This window comes from Megalops cyprinoides, chromosome 18 (assembly GCF_013368585.1).
Source record: "Megalops cyprinoides isolate fMegCyp1 chromosome 18, fMegCyp1.pri, whole genome shotgun sequence".
Classification (NCBI taxonomy): domain Eukaryota; kingdom Metazoa; phylum Chordata; class Actinopteri; order Elopiformes; family Megalopidae; genus Megalops; species Megalops cyprinoides.
The window spans coordinates 7,042,334-7,055,165 of record NC_050600.1 but is presented as its reverse complement, the minus strand read 5'-3'; the positions used below and the strand labels follow the sequence as shown (position 1 = coordinate 7,055,165).

General features: G+C 46.7%; 1 protein-coding gene across 1 annotated transcript in view; it reads left to right on the top strand.

The window, feature by feature from the left end:
* spata5 (spermatogenesis associated 5) overlaps positions 1 to 12,832 on the top strand; it is a 93,432-nt gene that overhangs the window by 1,153 nt on the left and 79,447 nt on the right. Inside the window, exons 4-9 of the mRNA XM_036551797.1 lie at positions 550 to 608; positions 842 to 1,459; positions 2,000 to 2,129; positions 2,356 to 2,412; positions 3,030 to 3,153; positions 4,687 to 4,942. Coding sequence (XP_036407690.1) covers positions 550 to 608; positions 842 to 1,459; positions 2,000 to 2,129; positions 2,356 to 2,412; positions 3,030 to 3,153; positions 4,687 to 4,942 — 1,244 coding nt within the window. The remainder of the gene's footprint in view (positions 1 to 549; positions 609 to 841; positions 1,460 to 1,999; positions 2,130 to 2,355; positions 2,413 to 3,029; positions 3,154 to 4,686; positions 4,943 to 12,832) is intronic.

Here is a 12,832-nt window from a genome sequence, read left to right as displayed (position 1 = left end):
TGCACAGCTGTACTCACCAAGTGAAAAGGACATATTTGGGCATGAAAGACAGTTGTGTATGGAGTTAGTATTTTTGTTAACTTGATGATGATTGTTTGGTTGATTTCACTGAAACTCACTACATGCATCTTACAGAAAGTTGATTCTGGCCTAGACCACAATGAACTGTAAAATTGAGATTTTGGCTCCCATAATATTTGATGCTTTAGAATAGATCTTGCATGAAATTTCAGCTTTTGAAAATAATACCTTCATTTCAGTTATACAGTATTTATTTATGTTTTTCCACGGAACCATGTACTCTGAAATTTGCTTTGAAGCGAAGGGAGATCAAAGTAATATTTATCAATGTAATATTTTACTGTGTAATACAAATTAAAAGCTTCAAAGTTCTCCAGAGAGGCTGATCTGTTAAACAGGCAGATGTCGCCATCTCTTGGCGATTTTGTGCACTTCATCTTGCGTGTTACTCATCAGTCATACGTGGTTTGGCCAATCATGTTACAATGAACATCAAGATCAACATATTTATGTATTTTCTGATTATAGGCAAAAAGATGGAACTCTTAACACAGAAGAGTTCAATGATTTTCTTCTGCGCTCTGTCGGTAAGATACATTCAAATCTACCTTTTTTCAGAACTATTTTTCTGGTAAAATACTTTACTTTTTCACCCACTGAGTCATTTAAACTAAAACATTTTTCCATATATTTTACTTGTTAAATAAATTTGTTGTTTGTACACTGTGGTATATTTGCCAAATATACATGACGTAGAGACACAAAAATTAACTCCTGACTCTTAGCTGATATGTCTAGATATGACTGGCTTGTCTTTCAGATGGGAAGATCATACTTCCAGGGAACCTCCTTTCTTTGACCTTCTATGGGCGGCCCTACAGTCTGAGGGTTGAAAGAGTGCAGGGGGTGGATGGCATGAAGCTGGAGAAGAGGGACCCTCCCCTGAATGAGGGTGAAATGGAGGCAACGGAGAACTCAGTTCTGGACAACACCTCCACAGACCTGTCTCTACAGCTCAGCCAACTGAATATTGACGAGGGGGGATCGGGCCCTGCGGCTAGCACCCCCCTCAAGCCCTGCGCCCCCTCCACCCCCGTCACACCCTCCACCTGCTACGTCGAGCCTGGCCCCCAGCCTCCCACAGACCCTGTGGAGCCAGGCTGTCCGGGTGACCAGAGCAACAGTGGTGAAGTGCGCACTCAGACTGAGGGGTGTCCCGCGGCTCCCCCTGGTGGCGCCTCAAGCAGTGACACATTTTACAGCATCTCTTTGCTCACAAAGATCAAGTTCATGGAGAAGCCAGGAGATAGGAGGGAGGAGGTGGGCGGGGCACCCAAGGTCACGTACAGCATGATCGGGGGCCTTAGCAGCCAGCTGGATGTCATCAGGGAGACCATTGAGCTTCCCCTCAAACATCCAGAACTCTTCAAGAGCTACGGTACGGACACCGCCCCAAGCTGCTTTTCTTAAAGGCTTCCTTCTGTCAACGCCGGTGGGGTTTTTTCGTGTGAGCGCAGCTGATTTGCTGTGGCCCATGTGCAACATGTTAATTCTGTAGCAGCACATGCCGTGAGTACGATGAGGGGCCGTATTGCTGAGGTATGCAACACCATGCCCCACACTCTGCCCTTTTGCCATACCTTCTTATACTGTACATTAATTTTAATTCCATGGTCTGATGAGATTCTGAATTCAGTTAGTGAAAGTGACTCGCGTGTTTTCTCCCCATACGTATCCTGTTAGACGCCTTTAACGCAGCATGACCCCCCAAGGCAGTTCATACCTGTCCTTTGCAGTGGCGTCAGCCTTGTGATGATGTGCATGTGTGTCTGTTTGCCTAGGGTGCTCAGTGCCCATGCAGACTGATCCAGGATCTGCTAATGCAACCCTTTCCCTACCTGCAGCCATGATATTAAAAAAACTGGAACTGATATAGGCTCAGTGCAAGGTGGTAGAATGCAAGTTTGTCTCTTCACAGGCATTCCGCCCCCCAGGGGAGTGCTCTTGTATGGACCTCCTGGGACAGGGAAGACCATGATTGGACGAGCAATAGCCAATGAGGTTGGGGCTCACATCACCGTTATTAATGGTCCTGAAATCATGAGCAAGTAAGCTGGTTACATTCTTATTTTACTAGTGCATAACATGTCCAATAAGATTTACTTTGGATAGGTTGTGGAAGAAAGATTTGAAATTTCGTATTCCTGTGGATATTAATGTTCAAGGAAACAATTAGGTCAGTCCGATTATTGATTACTGTTATATTGTATGTAAATAAAGACTGGGTTACAGAATATTCAGGTTCAAACTAACAGCCTGGTGTGTCTTTCATAGGTTTTATGGAGAAACAGAAGCACGTCTGAGACAGATATTCGAAGAAGCCTCTCAAAGGTAGCGGTTGAAAACGAAATGTTCACAATTGCCTGCTCTCTTTAGGACTGTCTCCTCTCGTCAGCCGGGCATCCCCTTAAGCATGGGCTTTAGTACTAGCGCTAATGATGTTTTGTTTTTACTGATTACATTACATTATTGGTATTTAGCAGATGGCCTTATCCAGAGCAACTTGCATAGTTCACAATTTTTACATTTACATTTTTAATTTTATAGTTCACATTTTTATAGTTCACATATACAGCTGGATATTTACGAAGGCAATTCTTGGTTGAATACCCTGCCCAAGGGTACAACAGCAGTGCCCCAGCAGGGAATTGAACCAGCAACCTTTTGGCTATGAGTCCTGCTCCTTACCACTGTGCTCCACTGCCACCCCGCAAAAGTTTGATTGATTATCCCCTCATAGACAACTGAGGTATTTCAGATTAAGTAACTTGCTCGAGGGTACAACAGCAGTGGCCCATCTGGGAATCAAACCAGAAACCTTTAGGTAACAAGCCCTGCTCCTTACCCATGGTACCATGCTGCTGCCCCGTGATCCTTCAGTCTATGGTGTCCAGATGTGAGCTTGTGGTGACAGATGTATGAAGGAGTGGGTGTGTGCCCTCTAACAGGCGGCCGGCAATTATTTTCATCGACGAGCTGGACGCGCTGTGTCCGAAGAGAGAGGGAGCCCAGAACGAGGTGGAGAAGCGCGTGGTGGCCTCGCTTCTGACCCTCATGGACGGGATTGGCTCGGTGAGTACAGCCCGGGAGTTAGTACTGCCCCCTTCCTGCCAATCACACACAGGAAATCGACACAATTAATGCCCAATCACTGCAGCCTGAAGGATGGTGGAAATTAATCAATTGAAAGAGGCATGAAATAAAGCAATTTAACAAATATTTTCCCTCATTCTCAGGTGATTTCATATCGTGGCTAAAAGCTGCACCTCCAGTCTTTATGCTCACCATACATATTGAAAGCAGTATCTGAAATTATTCATAAAGGAGATGTATTGCTGATACCACTCAGCACATTGTCCCTGATGTTCTTCAAAATACCCCTATGCGAGTTTTTTGGACTTTTTTTTTTTCCATGGAGTTAATGCTGATGTGCCCCATCAGAGAGCAAAATGTGATGGGGAAGAGACTTCCACTTATCCAGAGACAGTTTGACAGTCACCCCCTGAGGACTGAGGAGAGCGTGGCGTGCCTGTGAAAGCCATCAGAGCTGGCGCTTGCTGCCTGCCAAATTGGCATCACTGTATTGCAAGTGGATATCCATGCTGGGTTGGAATCCCACGCAAATTTGTCGGAAAAAGGCAGCAGCCTCCTTATGGCTTTTCCAGACCAGCAAGCCCTGTTGTAGGAGCCCAAGGTCACCACACACAGATAGGCTTTTTCCCGGAATGCGGCGAATGCACTTCCTGGTTCGAATTCCGACCCGCGGGGTAATTTATTTGTGTTTAGGTCCTTCCGCTGCCTCTGTGGAATTAGGTGGGGAGGGAGGGGGGGGGTGTTATTTATATGCTGTCAGTGAGACCACCCTCAGAAACACTGCCCCACAGGAAAGCGGCGATCTGTGCCTCTTGTGTTTATTCCACACAGTACACAGAAGCTGTTTACCTGAGATACGCAGCCATTTAACCGGCCGGCCTTACATTTCTGCTCAGTTGCCGTAATGGTGGAGCTTCCTCATAGATATTTTCCTTACATGGGGCCTCCTTGCCATCTCATTTAGAGCAATCCCACGTTGTATGTTTCCTTTGTGGCTCTGGCTGTTGCTCAGTTAAGCATGGGAATGTGATGTTTGTTTAGAAAACATATCTATGAATTACACCACAGAGGGGAGACTGCCCTCCCTTAAGATGTTGCTTATTCTGCATCCGGACTTAACAGCCTAAGAACTTAGTTAGTAGCCATACCACCCTGTAGTCCTCTCCTGCAGAATTCCTGAAGCCGTGAGGGGCTAGGCCCCAGTTTGTATTCGGGTAGGAAGTCTCCACGGAAAAACCAGGTTTCTGCTTGAAGTGATGGGGCCAGTAGGGGGCACTCTTCCCTCCTGTGGTAAAACCAGTGCCTCTGAGCAGGATAAGGTGTTAAACTCTTACTCGAAGAGGAGGCCTGTAAACCTCAGTTTCCTGGCCTGGTCATGAACCCAACCTTCCTCCTTCAGTGCACTAGTGGGGAATCATAACCTTTCGGTTATGAGTCCTGCTCCCTTACCATTATGCTACCTGCCGCCTCTATTAGGTCTTGATCAAAACCTCTGTTCCCCATCCCTTCCAGGAGGGCCACAGTGGACAGCTGCTAGTTTTGGGGGCCACGAACCGGCCCCACGCCCTGGATCCCGCCCTACGGCGGCCGGGCCGCTTCGACAAGGAGCTGGAGGTGGGCGTGCCCGGGGCAGCGGAGCGGGTGGAGATCCTGCAGAAGCAGCTGAGCTCCGTGCCATGCGAGGTGACCCCAGAGCAGGTGGCCGCGCTGGCGGACTCCGCCCATGGGTACGTGGGAGCGGACCTGGCGGCCGTCTGCAAAGAGGCAGGTGAGTGCGAGCCCAGCGTGAGCCTGCGTTCACCTGCGGCAGGGCGCGTCTCGGCATCCGGCCCCATTCTCCTGAACCGCCAGTGGAGAGACACCTGCTACCTGCTTGTAGCCGGCTCTAGTCTACCTTTCCTCCAGGTTTCTGCAGACCCTATTGGTTACTTGTTTTTCTTGGACCGTGAAACATGCCGCTAATGTTGTTCTTGAAAACACAAATGTGTTGTGAAAACACTTCAAATGTGATGTGTTCAGGTCCTGTCATGTGACGTCTCTGTGGATAGGCTCCTCAGCCACAACCTGGCGCATATGTGTGTGGGATTGTCCTCACTTTACTGATTGGCTCCTTTTCGTGGGGTTTTAATTTTTCATTCTGTTAAGTATGGAAAAAAGAACAATTTTGTTTGCATTTTGATGCTAATGTCCTGCATTTTTATAGCACCGCAACAGCTTCTCCGCCCGTATCAGTGCAAAGTAATAGCGACAGGATGTTGGACGGTCTTGTGGGTACCACAGCGGGTCCGTTTTTTGTGTCACGGCGAGATGGGGGTGGGGGTGGGGGGGTGTGGGGGCGCTCCTGGGTGGTCCAGAGACATGGTGTATCGCATTACCAGCTGAGGTCCTGTGGACGCGTTCCGGTGGGATGCATGATTTGCTGTCCAGGAGGGGACATGACTCGCAGTGTTTCAGAAAAAAAAACTCTCTTCCTGCTCCCGCCGGGAGAGGGATTTTTATTTTTGCTCCCGATCAAAGCTGTTACCAAGACAAATACAGCAACTCTCATCTGCTCCAGAGCCAAAATATCAGACGCGTGAGAAGAGGCCATGTGGCCCGATGAAGGTCAGCAGCTCTGTAGGACCAGACTGGTTCAACAGAAATGCCAGTGTGAATACCTGTATGTGCATTTATGGTGTTGATAATTATTGATTCCAATCCATAGACATGGATTTTACTTGAACTGTAAAAATTTGCAACATTCAGTCAAACGTAACGTATGGATCTTATATGTATCCCAAATATCCATATATTCATCCCCACACACATAATATTCTGAAGAAATAGAAGCCGTCAGAGTATCCCCACTAAATGTTTCAAACAGATGATAACCTGCATCCATATATAATAGCACTCCTATGTAATAAAGCGATGCATTGCAAGAGATTTGATTCCAAGGTTAAATTACTGAATTGACTTCTTCTAGTGTAGTCTGGATTGTTGCTTAAAAAGAGTGAAAGAAAATGGACGGAAGGCCAACCGGTGTTTCTTGCATCCAGCAGAGTTGAGGTGCGGAACCCTGTGACATCGTCATGTGGAAGCCCCTGTTTTTTCCCTCTGTTGTTCAAGGGGGGACAAATAACAATAATAAAAACATCTCAAGGAGCCGCAGTTGTTTCCCCTCAGGTAACAATGGCCAACAAAAAGGAACACGCTCCTCTCGGCACCCCTTCCTGCCGAGACCCCCAAGGTTTTGGACACGCGAGGTCACGTGCACGGCCTGACCAGCTGCTCACCCTGAAGACACGGCCAACCCAACATCCTTCCCGCCCGCATCTTTCCTCACAGTTCCGTGCCCAGCTCCACACAGCCGCTACTCAAAGCACTGCCTCTATTTTTACCTCTAGCCGGGCACCGTACAAACGAAGAGGCGGGCGACGGGGGCAAGAGAGAAGGGTGCATAAATTTAGTTACTTACGTATGTGTTATTTTTGAGTAGGGTGAGTCTGTTGTATTAATGGGCAAGTCATTTTGGAGCAGCTTTGTTTGTCAAAAGGACCTGTGAAGCTCACAGAACTTACCACAGTGATTTAATCCAGGGCACCAAAATGGCAACAATTTGTTGCTTTTGAGGGCAAACATATGCCGTGCAGGTGGCCAGTGACCAACATGCAGAATTCAGACATGACATGAGAATGTGGAAAGTGAAAAGACAGCCTTCAGACTCTTGCATTTCAGTGGGTAAGTTGGATTTGCGTAAAATTTAGTTGCACTAGTGCGCAGGACACTGAGTGAATATGTGCCCCGTCTGGCGGCCTCTACTGGTAAGTGTTGCTAATGACTCAGTTTGGCCACGCTTCTTGCTGGTGCTGTGATTTTTCTCTTTATTGCCTAGCTACAGTCAACACAACACATCTCTGATCCCACCAGAAGGCAGAAATCTGTGCTGTCGAACCGCTTTCCTGTCAGTGACAGTTACCGGTTTGTTTTGGTGGGGCTGTCTCTAAACACTGAATGCTATATCCTTGGTACTGTAGCCACAAATGAGCCGTTGGACTGCTCCAAACAATTTTGCTGTTACACGTTGTAATATACGTAGTTCAGCTCTGAATTAAGGTTCCATAATCAAACTCATTTCAGGTTAACCACTTTAAAATACAACGAAATGATCAAAACCCTTTGTTTTGTGAGTGAGGTTAGCATGTCTTACATTTATCCTACATTAAATTTTTTGTCATTTAACAGACACTCTTATCCAGAGTGACTTACACAGGGTGCAGCTTTAGATGTTATCCATTTATGCAGCTGGATACTTACTGAGGTAATTGTGGGTTAATCACCTTGCCCAAGGGTACAAGAGCAGTGCCCCAGCGAGGAATCGAACCAGCGACCTTTCGGTTTCCAGCCCTGCTCCTTACCACTACATTACACTGTGTATACATATGTGTACCCGTACACATATCTACCATTGGGCTTGGCGTTTCTCATAGATAGACCTGTAGTGTGCATGGTCTCATCAGGCTAAGCCACATTGCTTTGGGCTGCAGTGCTAGTGGGGTTTAATGGGGAACGGGTAAATGGGAGCACTGAGAAGTCTTTGCGGCAGACGAGTCCCTGCCTCAGTCTAAACATTATAAATGAGCATGTGGCACTTCCGTGTACACTTTTGCAAATATCTCTAAACAGAAAGACCGCATTCGGAAAAAATAGTGGGGAGCACAGGATGAGAAAAGCCATGGGTGAACGGCTGAAACGGCCTAGAAGAATCCGGCTGAATGAGGTTTTCTCTGGCTCTCTTAGCGGATTACGTTATGTTTTGGCAGGAATAGAAATTGTATATTTTCAAAGAAACGTTGTAAAGGCCATTAAGTGTTTTCTTCTTTCTGGTGGATTAAATTGTGCTTTTAAAAATATCACAAATCTAGCATTCTTAGATTTCCAGACCCATCATTCAGAATCACCTATACCTTTTGATAGTCATTCATTTAATAAACTGCAGCCACCAACAGATTATTGAGGCAGTGAGGTGTCTGAAATCCGAATTACATACTGCAGAAAAGGCCCAAAAAGCTGTGCAGCATTGTATTTGATATAAATTCTGTAGGAAAGACATGACACACATAAACATAGCTAAATGCTAAATGGTGTTTACAAAGCCAGCCCTCCATATATAGCAGTGTTCTTTTCCCTCCTATCCCTCTAAGGCTACATCTGACATTTCAGTCCAAATAACATAAATATTGCTGGATCAGTTCGTGAAGTTTATTTAGCTGCTCTGTTTATAAAGTCCGGAAATGTTCAGCGTGTACTCTCTAACCTCTATCCTTACCTTCACCTAATGATGGCTTGTGTTTTTTAGGGCACGTATTATTGCCCTGTTTCGGCTCAGAACAGCTGTTGGCTATTGTAAATACAGGTGCAAAGAGTCATCCGGAAGCCTGAGGAGCAATGAAAACATTCCTGTTTTTTTATGGTGTAATGCCAAAAGTATTTCGCATTCAGCTGAGGACATCACTGTTCAGGGCTTTCAGATATCCTGCTGTTTAGCGCTCTCGGACACGCGGCGTTGTTTTTTGTATTTGTTTTTTCCTGTCCTGTGGAAGGTAGAAAGCACAGAACAATATCGTCATGTGCGTGTCCGTTGTCTCTTTTTTTTTTTCCCTTCACAGCATTAATGTGTCCGCAGCGTCACGTCGAAGTGTGGGGTGGGGAAGGAAGCATTTAAAAAGACAAGATCTTTTGAGCCTTCGTAAGTGGTATCGGCTGACCTCCTGACGATGGGCTGAAGCCTTGAGTTTAATTTTCTCCTAAAAGATTCACTAAGGAGTGTATTATAGATACCGCTGTGATACATTTACGGTGAAGAATTTTGACGAAATTTCAAATGAGAACAATAAAGTGAGCTTCAACCCATTGTGGCCTTTTGTTTCCTAATGAAAACTAAACTAGCTGTGGTCATATATGCCCTTCAGCATCACTTCTCTTCTTGAATGGTCTGGGGCCCTCATTGGTCCTCCCAGCTTTGTGCTGTTTCCTGAGCAGTCCTAGAATGTAATCTTAGGATTACTTTGTGACTGAATCTCACACATTTTCTCAGAATATCCCACACATGAGTGCTGTTTTCTGTTTCAACACAGAGAATTTTTATGGGCACTGACCCAGAAGTGAGTTTTTAACGCTGGTGTTGACACGGGGTGAAGGAGGAAGAGAGGGTGGTGGAGGAAAGGGCCTCCATCCATGAACACTGTGGAGACGTGTGGAGCTGGTCCTAATATGGGTGGCATTCATACTGCATTTAACAAAGCCACCAAACAGATCCATGGAGACACTGCAGTTTTCTATGCAACCCCACCCCGAATGTGTTTACTTTGGGAGGTAGGGGCTCAGTGTCTCCTTTCACTTATAATGCTCTTTTGACATCTTTGAAGGGTTTTGTTTTCCATCTTCATGGCCATGATAACTGAGTGGTTGCTGGAGATGACCCTCTGGCATGGGCTTGGGGGCTGGGGTGGGGAGGGGGGGCGGTTTGAAGGGGTTCTATTTTGGAGCTGCGTAATTCGGAACATGCCTGACCGGTGACCACAAAGACGGCCCGGCCCCAGCTCCGCTTACCCCACTTGAATAATTTGCTAATGATTAAAAGAATGCCTCGCAGTTTAACTCTCAAACCCCTCTCATTTCACTCAGTGTGATGTTTTACAAACTTGTGTTGTCAGGCATGGGTGAGGGGGTAGCTGGGTGGGGGTGAGGGGTCCAGGTCCCTGTCCCTGAAGTGATTCCTGGTGAATTCTAAATATTGAGGAACGAGGAGGGAAGGGGGACCAAGAGCAAAAAAAAAGAGGCATCTGCATGAGGTTTGGATTTGCCTGTGTTGTGTTGCCCCTCTGTGCTAAACAGCACGGCGGATGTTGTATTAACTAAACCAAATGTGGGCTCTGGCGGAGCCAAAGTAGGCCAGAATACAGGCCATCAGCGGTGGTTCTGAAGCAACATGCAAACAGTGACTGGATTTCCTGTGTAGTGGGCCGCGCGCACTGATCCAGGATCTGAGAACCTGATGCCTAATGACTGTGACTCTGTCGTAGGCAAAATGTCAGGAAGTGATCCAGGCACAGTGGATGGATGGATGGGGCAAGGCTTTCTGTGAAGAAGGCCCAGTGTGCAGTATTGCCAGAGCAGATACGCCAGACATTGAGGTCTTTGGAACGACAGGGTGTTTCACAGGGACACTGCGCTGAGATCTGCATGCATTGGTCACAGTGCAGAGGTAGGGCACCTGATGCGCTGGTCTGCATATTGACTGGTTTGGTCTAGATGTAAGTAGAAGCAGATTTTTCCTCCTTGATTTCATTGTTGCACAGCAGCAATAGACGTGGGTGGATTGGACTCCACTCGCTGTCCATTGGGCCTTCACAGACATCGAGATCGAGGCATCATAAGGCGGCTCCCTGATTTAAAACTTGGGCGGCTAAAACTGTGAATTACAAAGGTGTTTATTTCTGTATATCACATTCAGCACATTTACATGTCTGTCTTTTTTTTTGTCTGCACAGGAAAAAAAATTGTATGTTTTTCTATGATGTCATAGTTCCTTTCTGTAATGGTCTTTATAACAGGCTGCCTGAACAGATGGTCACCACAAGTCCTTCTCCACTGTTGGTGAGGTGGATTGTTTTGGGACAGGCAAAACCTTTGTATGCCTCACAGGTCCTACATTTACCTTTTTGCCTGGCACCAAGTTTGAGTTTCCTCAGGTCAATTTTATTTTTATCCAAAGAAAGATGAAGCGTTTAAAAAGACAGTTATTTATCAGTGCAATGTCAGTATGCTCCCTGCCCGCTCCTTTGAAAAAAACCCTACCAATTTTACTTTTAGTTCATTACAGTGAGGGGACTGTTATATACAGTAGTACAGGTTTGGTCTGTTTATATAAACCTGCCTGTGCTCTCTAAATGTTTATCCAAAAATGCGCACATGTGTACAGTCTCGTTCAGCGTTTGAATTAAAGTAGTAGGTCCGTTCCCCCACATCGGTTACATTTGCTGTAATCCTACCGACACTACAAATACACGATAAATCAAATCGTGGCAGTCTAATCACAACCTGCAAATTGCATTTTAAGGAGGTATGGGATTGTCCTCTAGACTTATTTTTCCTTCTTTTCCACGCGCGTCAACATGAGTGGAGAAAGTAGCCAGGGTCACCCTGGTCTCCTCATGGTCTGATAACAGTGTTCAGCTCTTTGCAGAAGTCAAAAAGAGCTGCTTTCAGTTGTCCAGATGGTTGAATGCTTAACATGAGCAGAAGGCTGGCTTTGAGCGCGGCCTGTTCTGTATGTGTGCACAAGGCTCTACGGCCTCTGCTTTTGCACATTGCAATGGGCCATAAACCTCACTTTATTTTTGTAAGATTTAAAAGCATCTCCCCTTTACGGCTGTAACCCCCGCCCGCCCCCCCCCCTCCCCCGGTACCTCTCCCGTTGTGTTTTCTTTGCGTCGAAACGGCAAAAAGACCACAGTTACTGTCCCTCCTTGGGGACTTTCTGCTGCTTTCGTCTCTGCAGATAAATCGATATTAAGACACTGGGCACAGGAGCAGGGGCAACATGATGCCATTAGTTTTTTTCCTTTGGGGGCACTGCTAAGACTAACATGCAGAAGTGTTGCTGTTCTTACCTCCTTACCTCTATCTCAAACTGGCGTCCCTGGTGTTGAGCACTTCAGGATCTGTCGGGGGGTGGGGGGGCAGGAGTATTCGGGACACGGGATGGTGGCTGCTTTTGAAAGCAGGACAGGAGCTTTGGCTGCCTGGCAAAGGAAGCTTCCCCAGAGCAGCTGTAGCGACGCTGACCCTCGGTGTGATTCGAGCAGATGTTTTTGTGCTGCTGCTGAAGAGCATTAATTCAAAGAGATTGCCGTCTTATCCGGCAGTGCGTTTTTTTTTTTTTTTTTTCGTGCAAGGAGTATTGATGTGGGACTCCAGGGACAGTGCGAGGCCTGGGCTGGAACGCTCTGACCTTGTGTTTTGGCCGCGGCATTAATTGTGTTTTTGAAAAAAAAAAGGGAAGAAAAAGTCTCGGTCGGATCCTGAAAAATATAAACAGGATACTGCCTTGTCTGATGGTAAATCCTCTCCTCGTCTGCCTCGGCCCTGGTCATGCGGAGGAAGCCTTGCGGCTGGGGTGCGGGGCGGGGGGGCTCGCCCTGAGAGGAGCAGGCCGCAGCCCTCGCCCTGGCACGGTAGTCAACGTTACTGTCCCGGACTGGAGGAATGGGAAATGGCTGCGTTGTTTGTATGTCACTTGTGTGCATTTTTATGGCATTATAGGGAACCTTCTGATTCTTTACTTGCACACGTTACGCTGTGATTTACCACGCTCACGTACCATGTTCATTTCCTGATCTGTCGCATGTTATGAGTGCCTATGGTTTGCTTAACTGGCCCCCTTCTTTGTGTGTGTGTGTGTGTGTGTGTGTGTGTGTGTGTGTGTGAGTGTGAGTGTGAGTGAGTGCATTTGTGTGTGTATATAGGAGGGAAACCACATTTAGGCTGCTGAAATGTGAAGGGGTAACTGTGTTCTGCGAGTTTCACCCACCCTAGAGGAGAGAGCCGTGGGCCTCGAATGGCCTTCCAGGAATCATCAAGACGTGTTTACAAAACACCAGCTGATGAAGTTGCA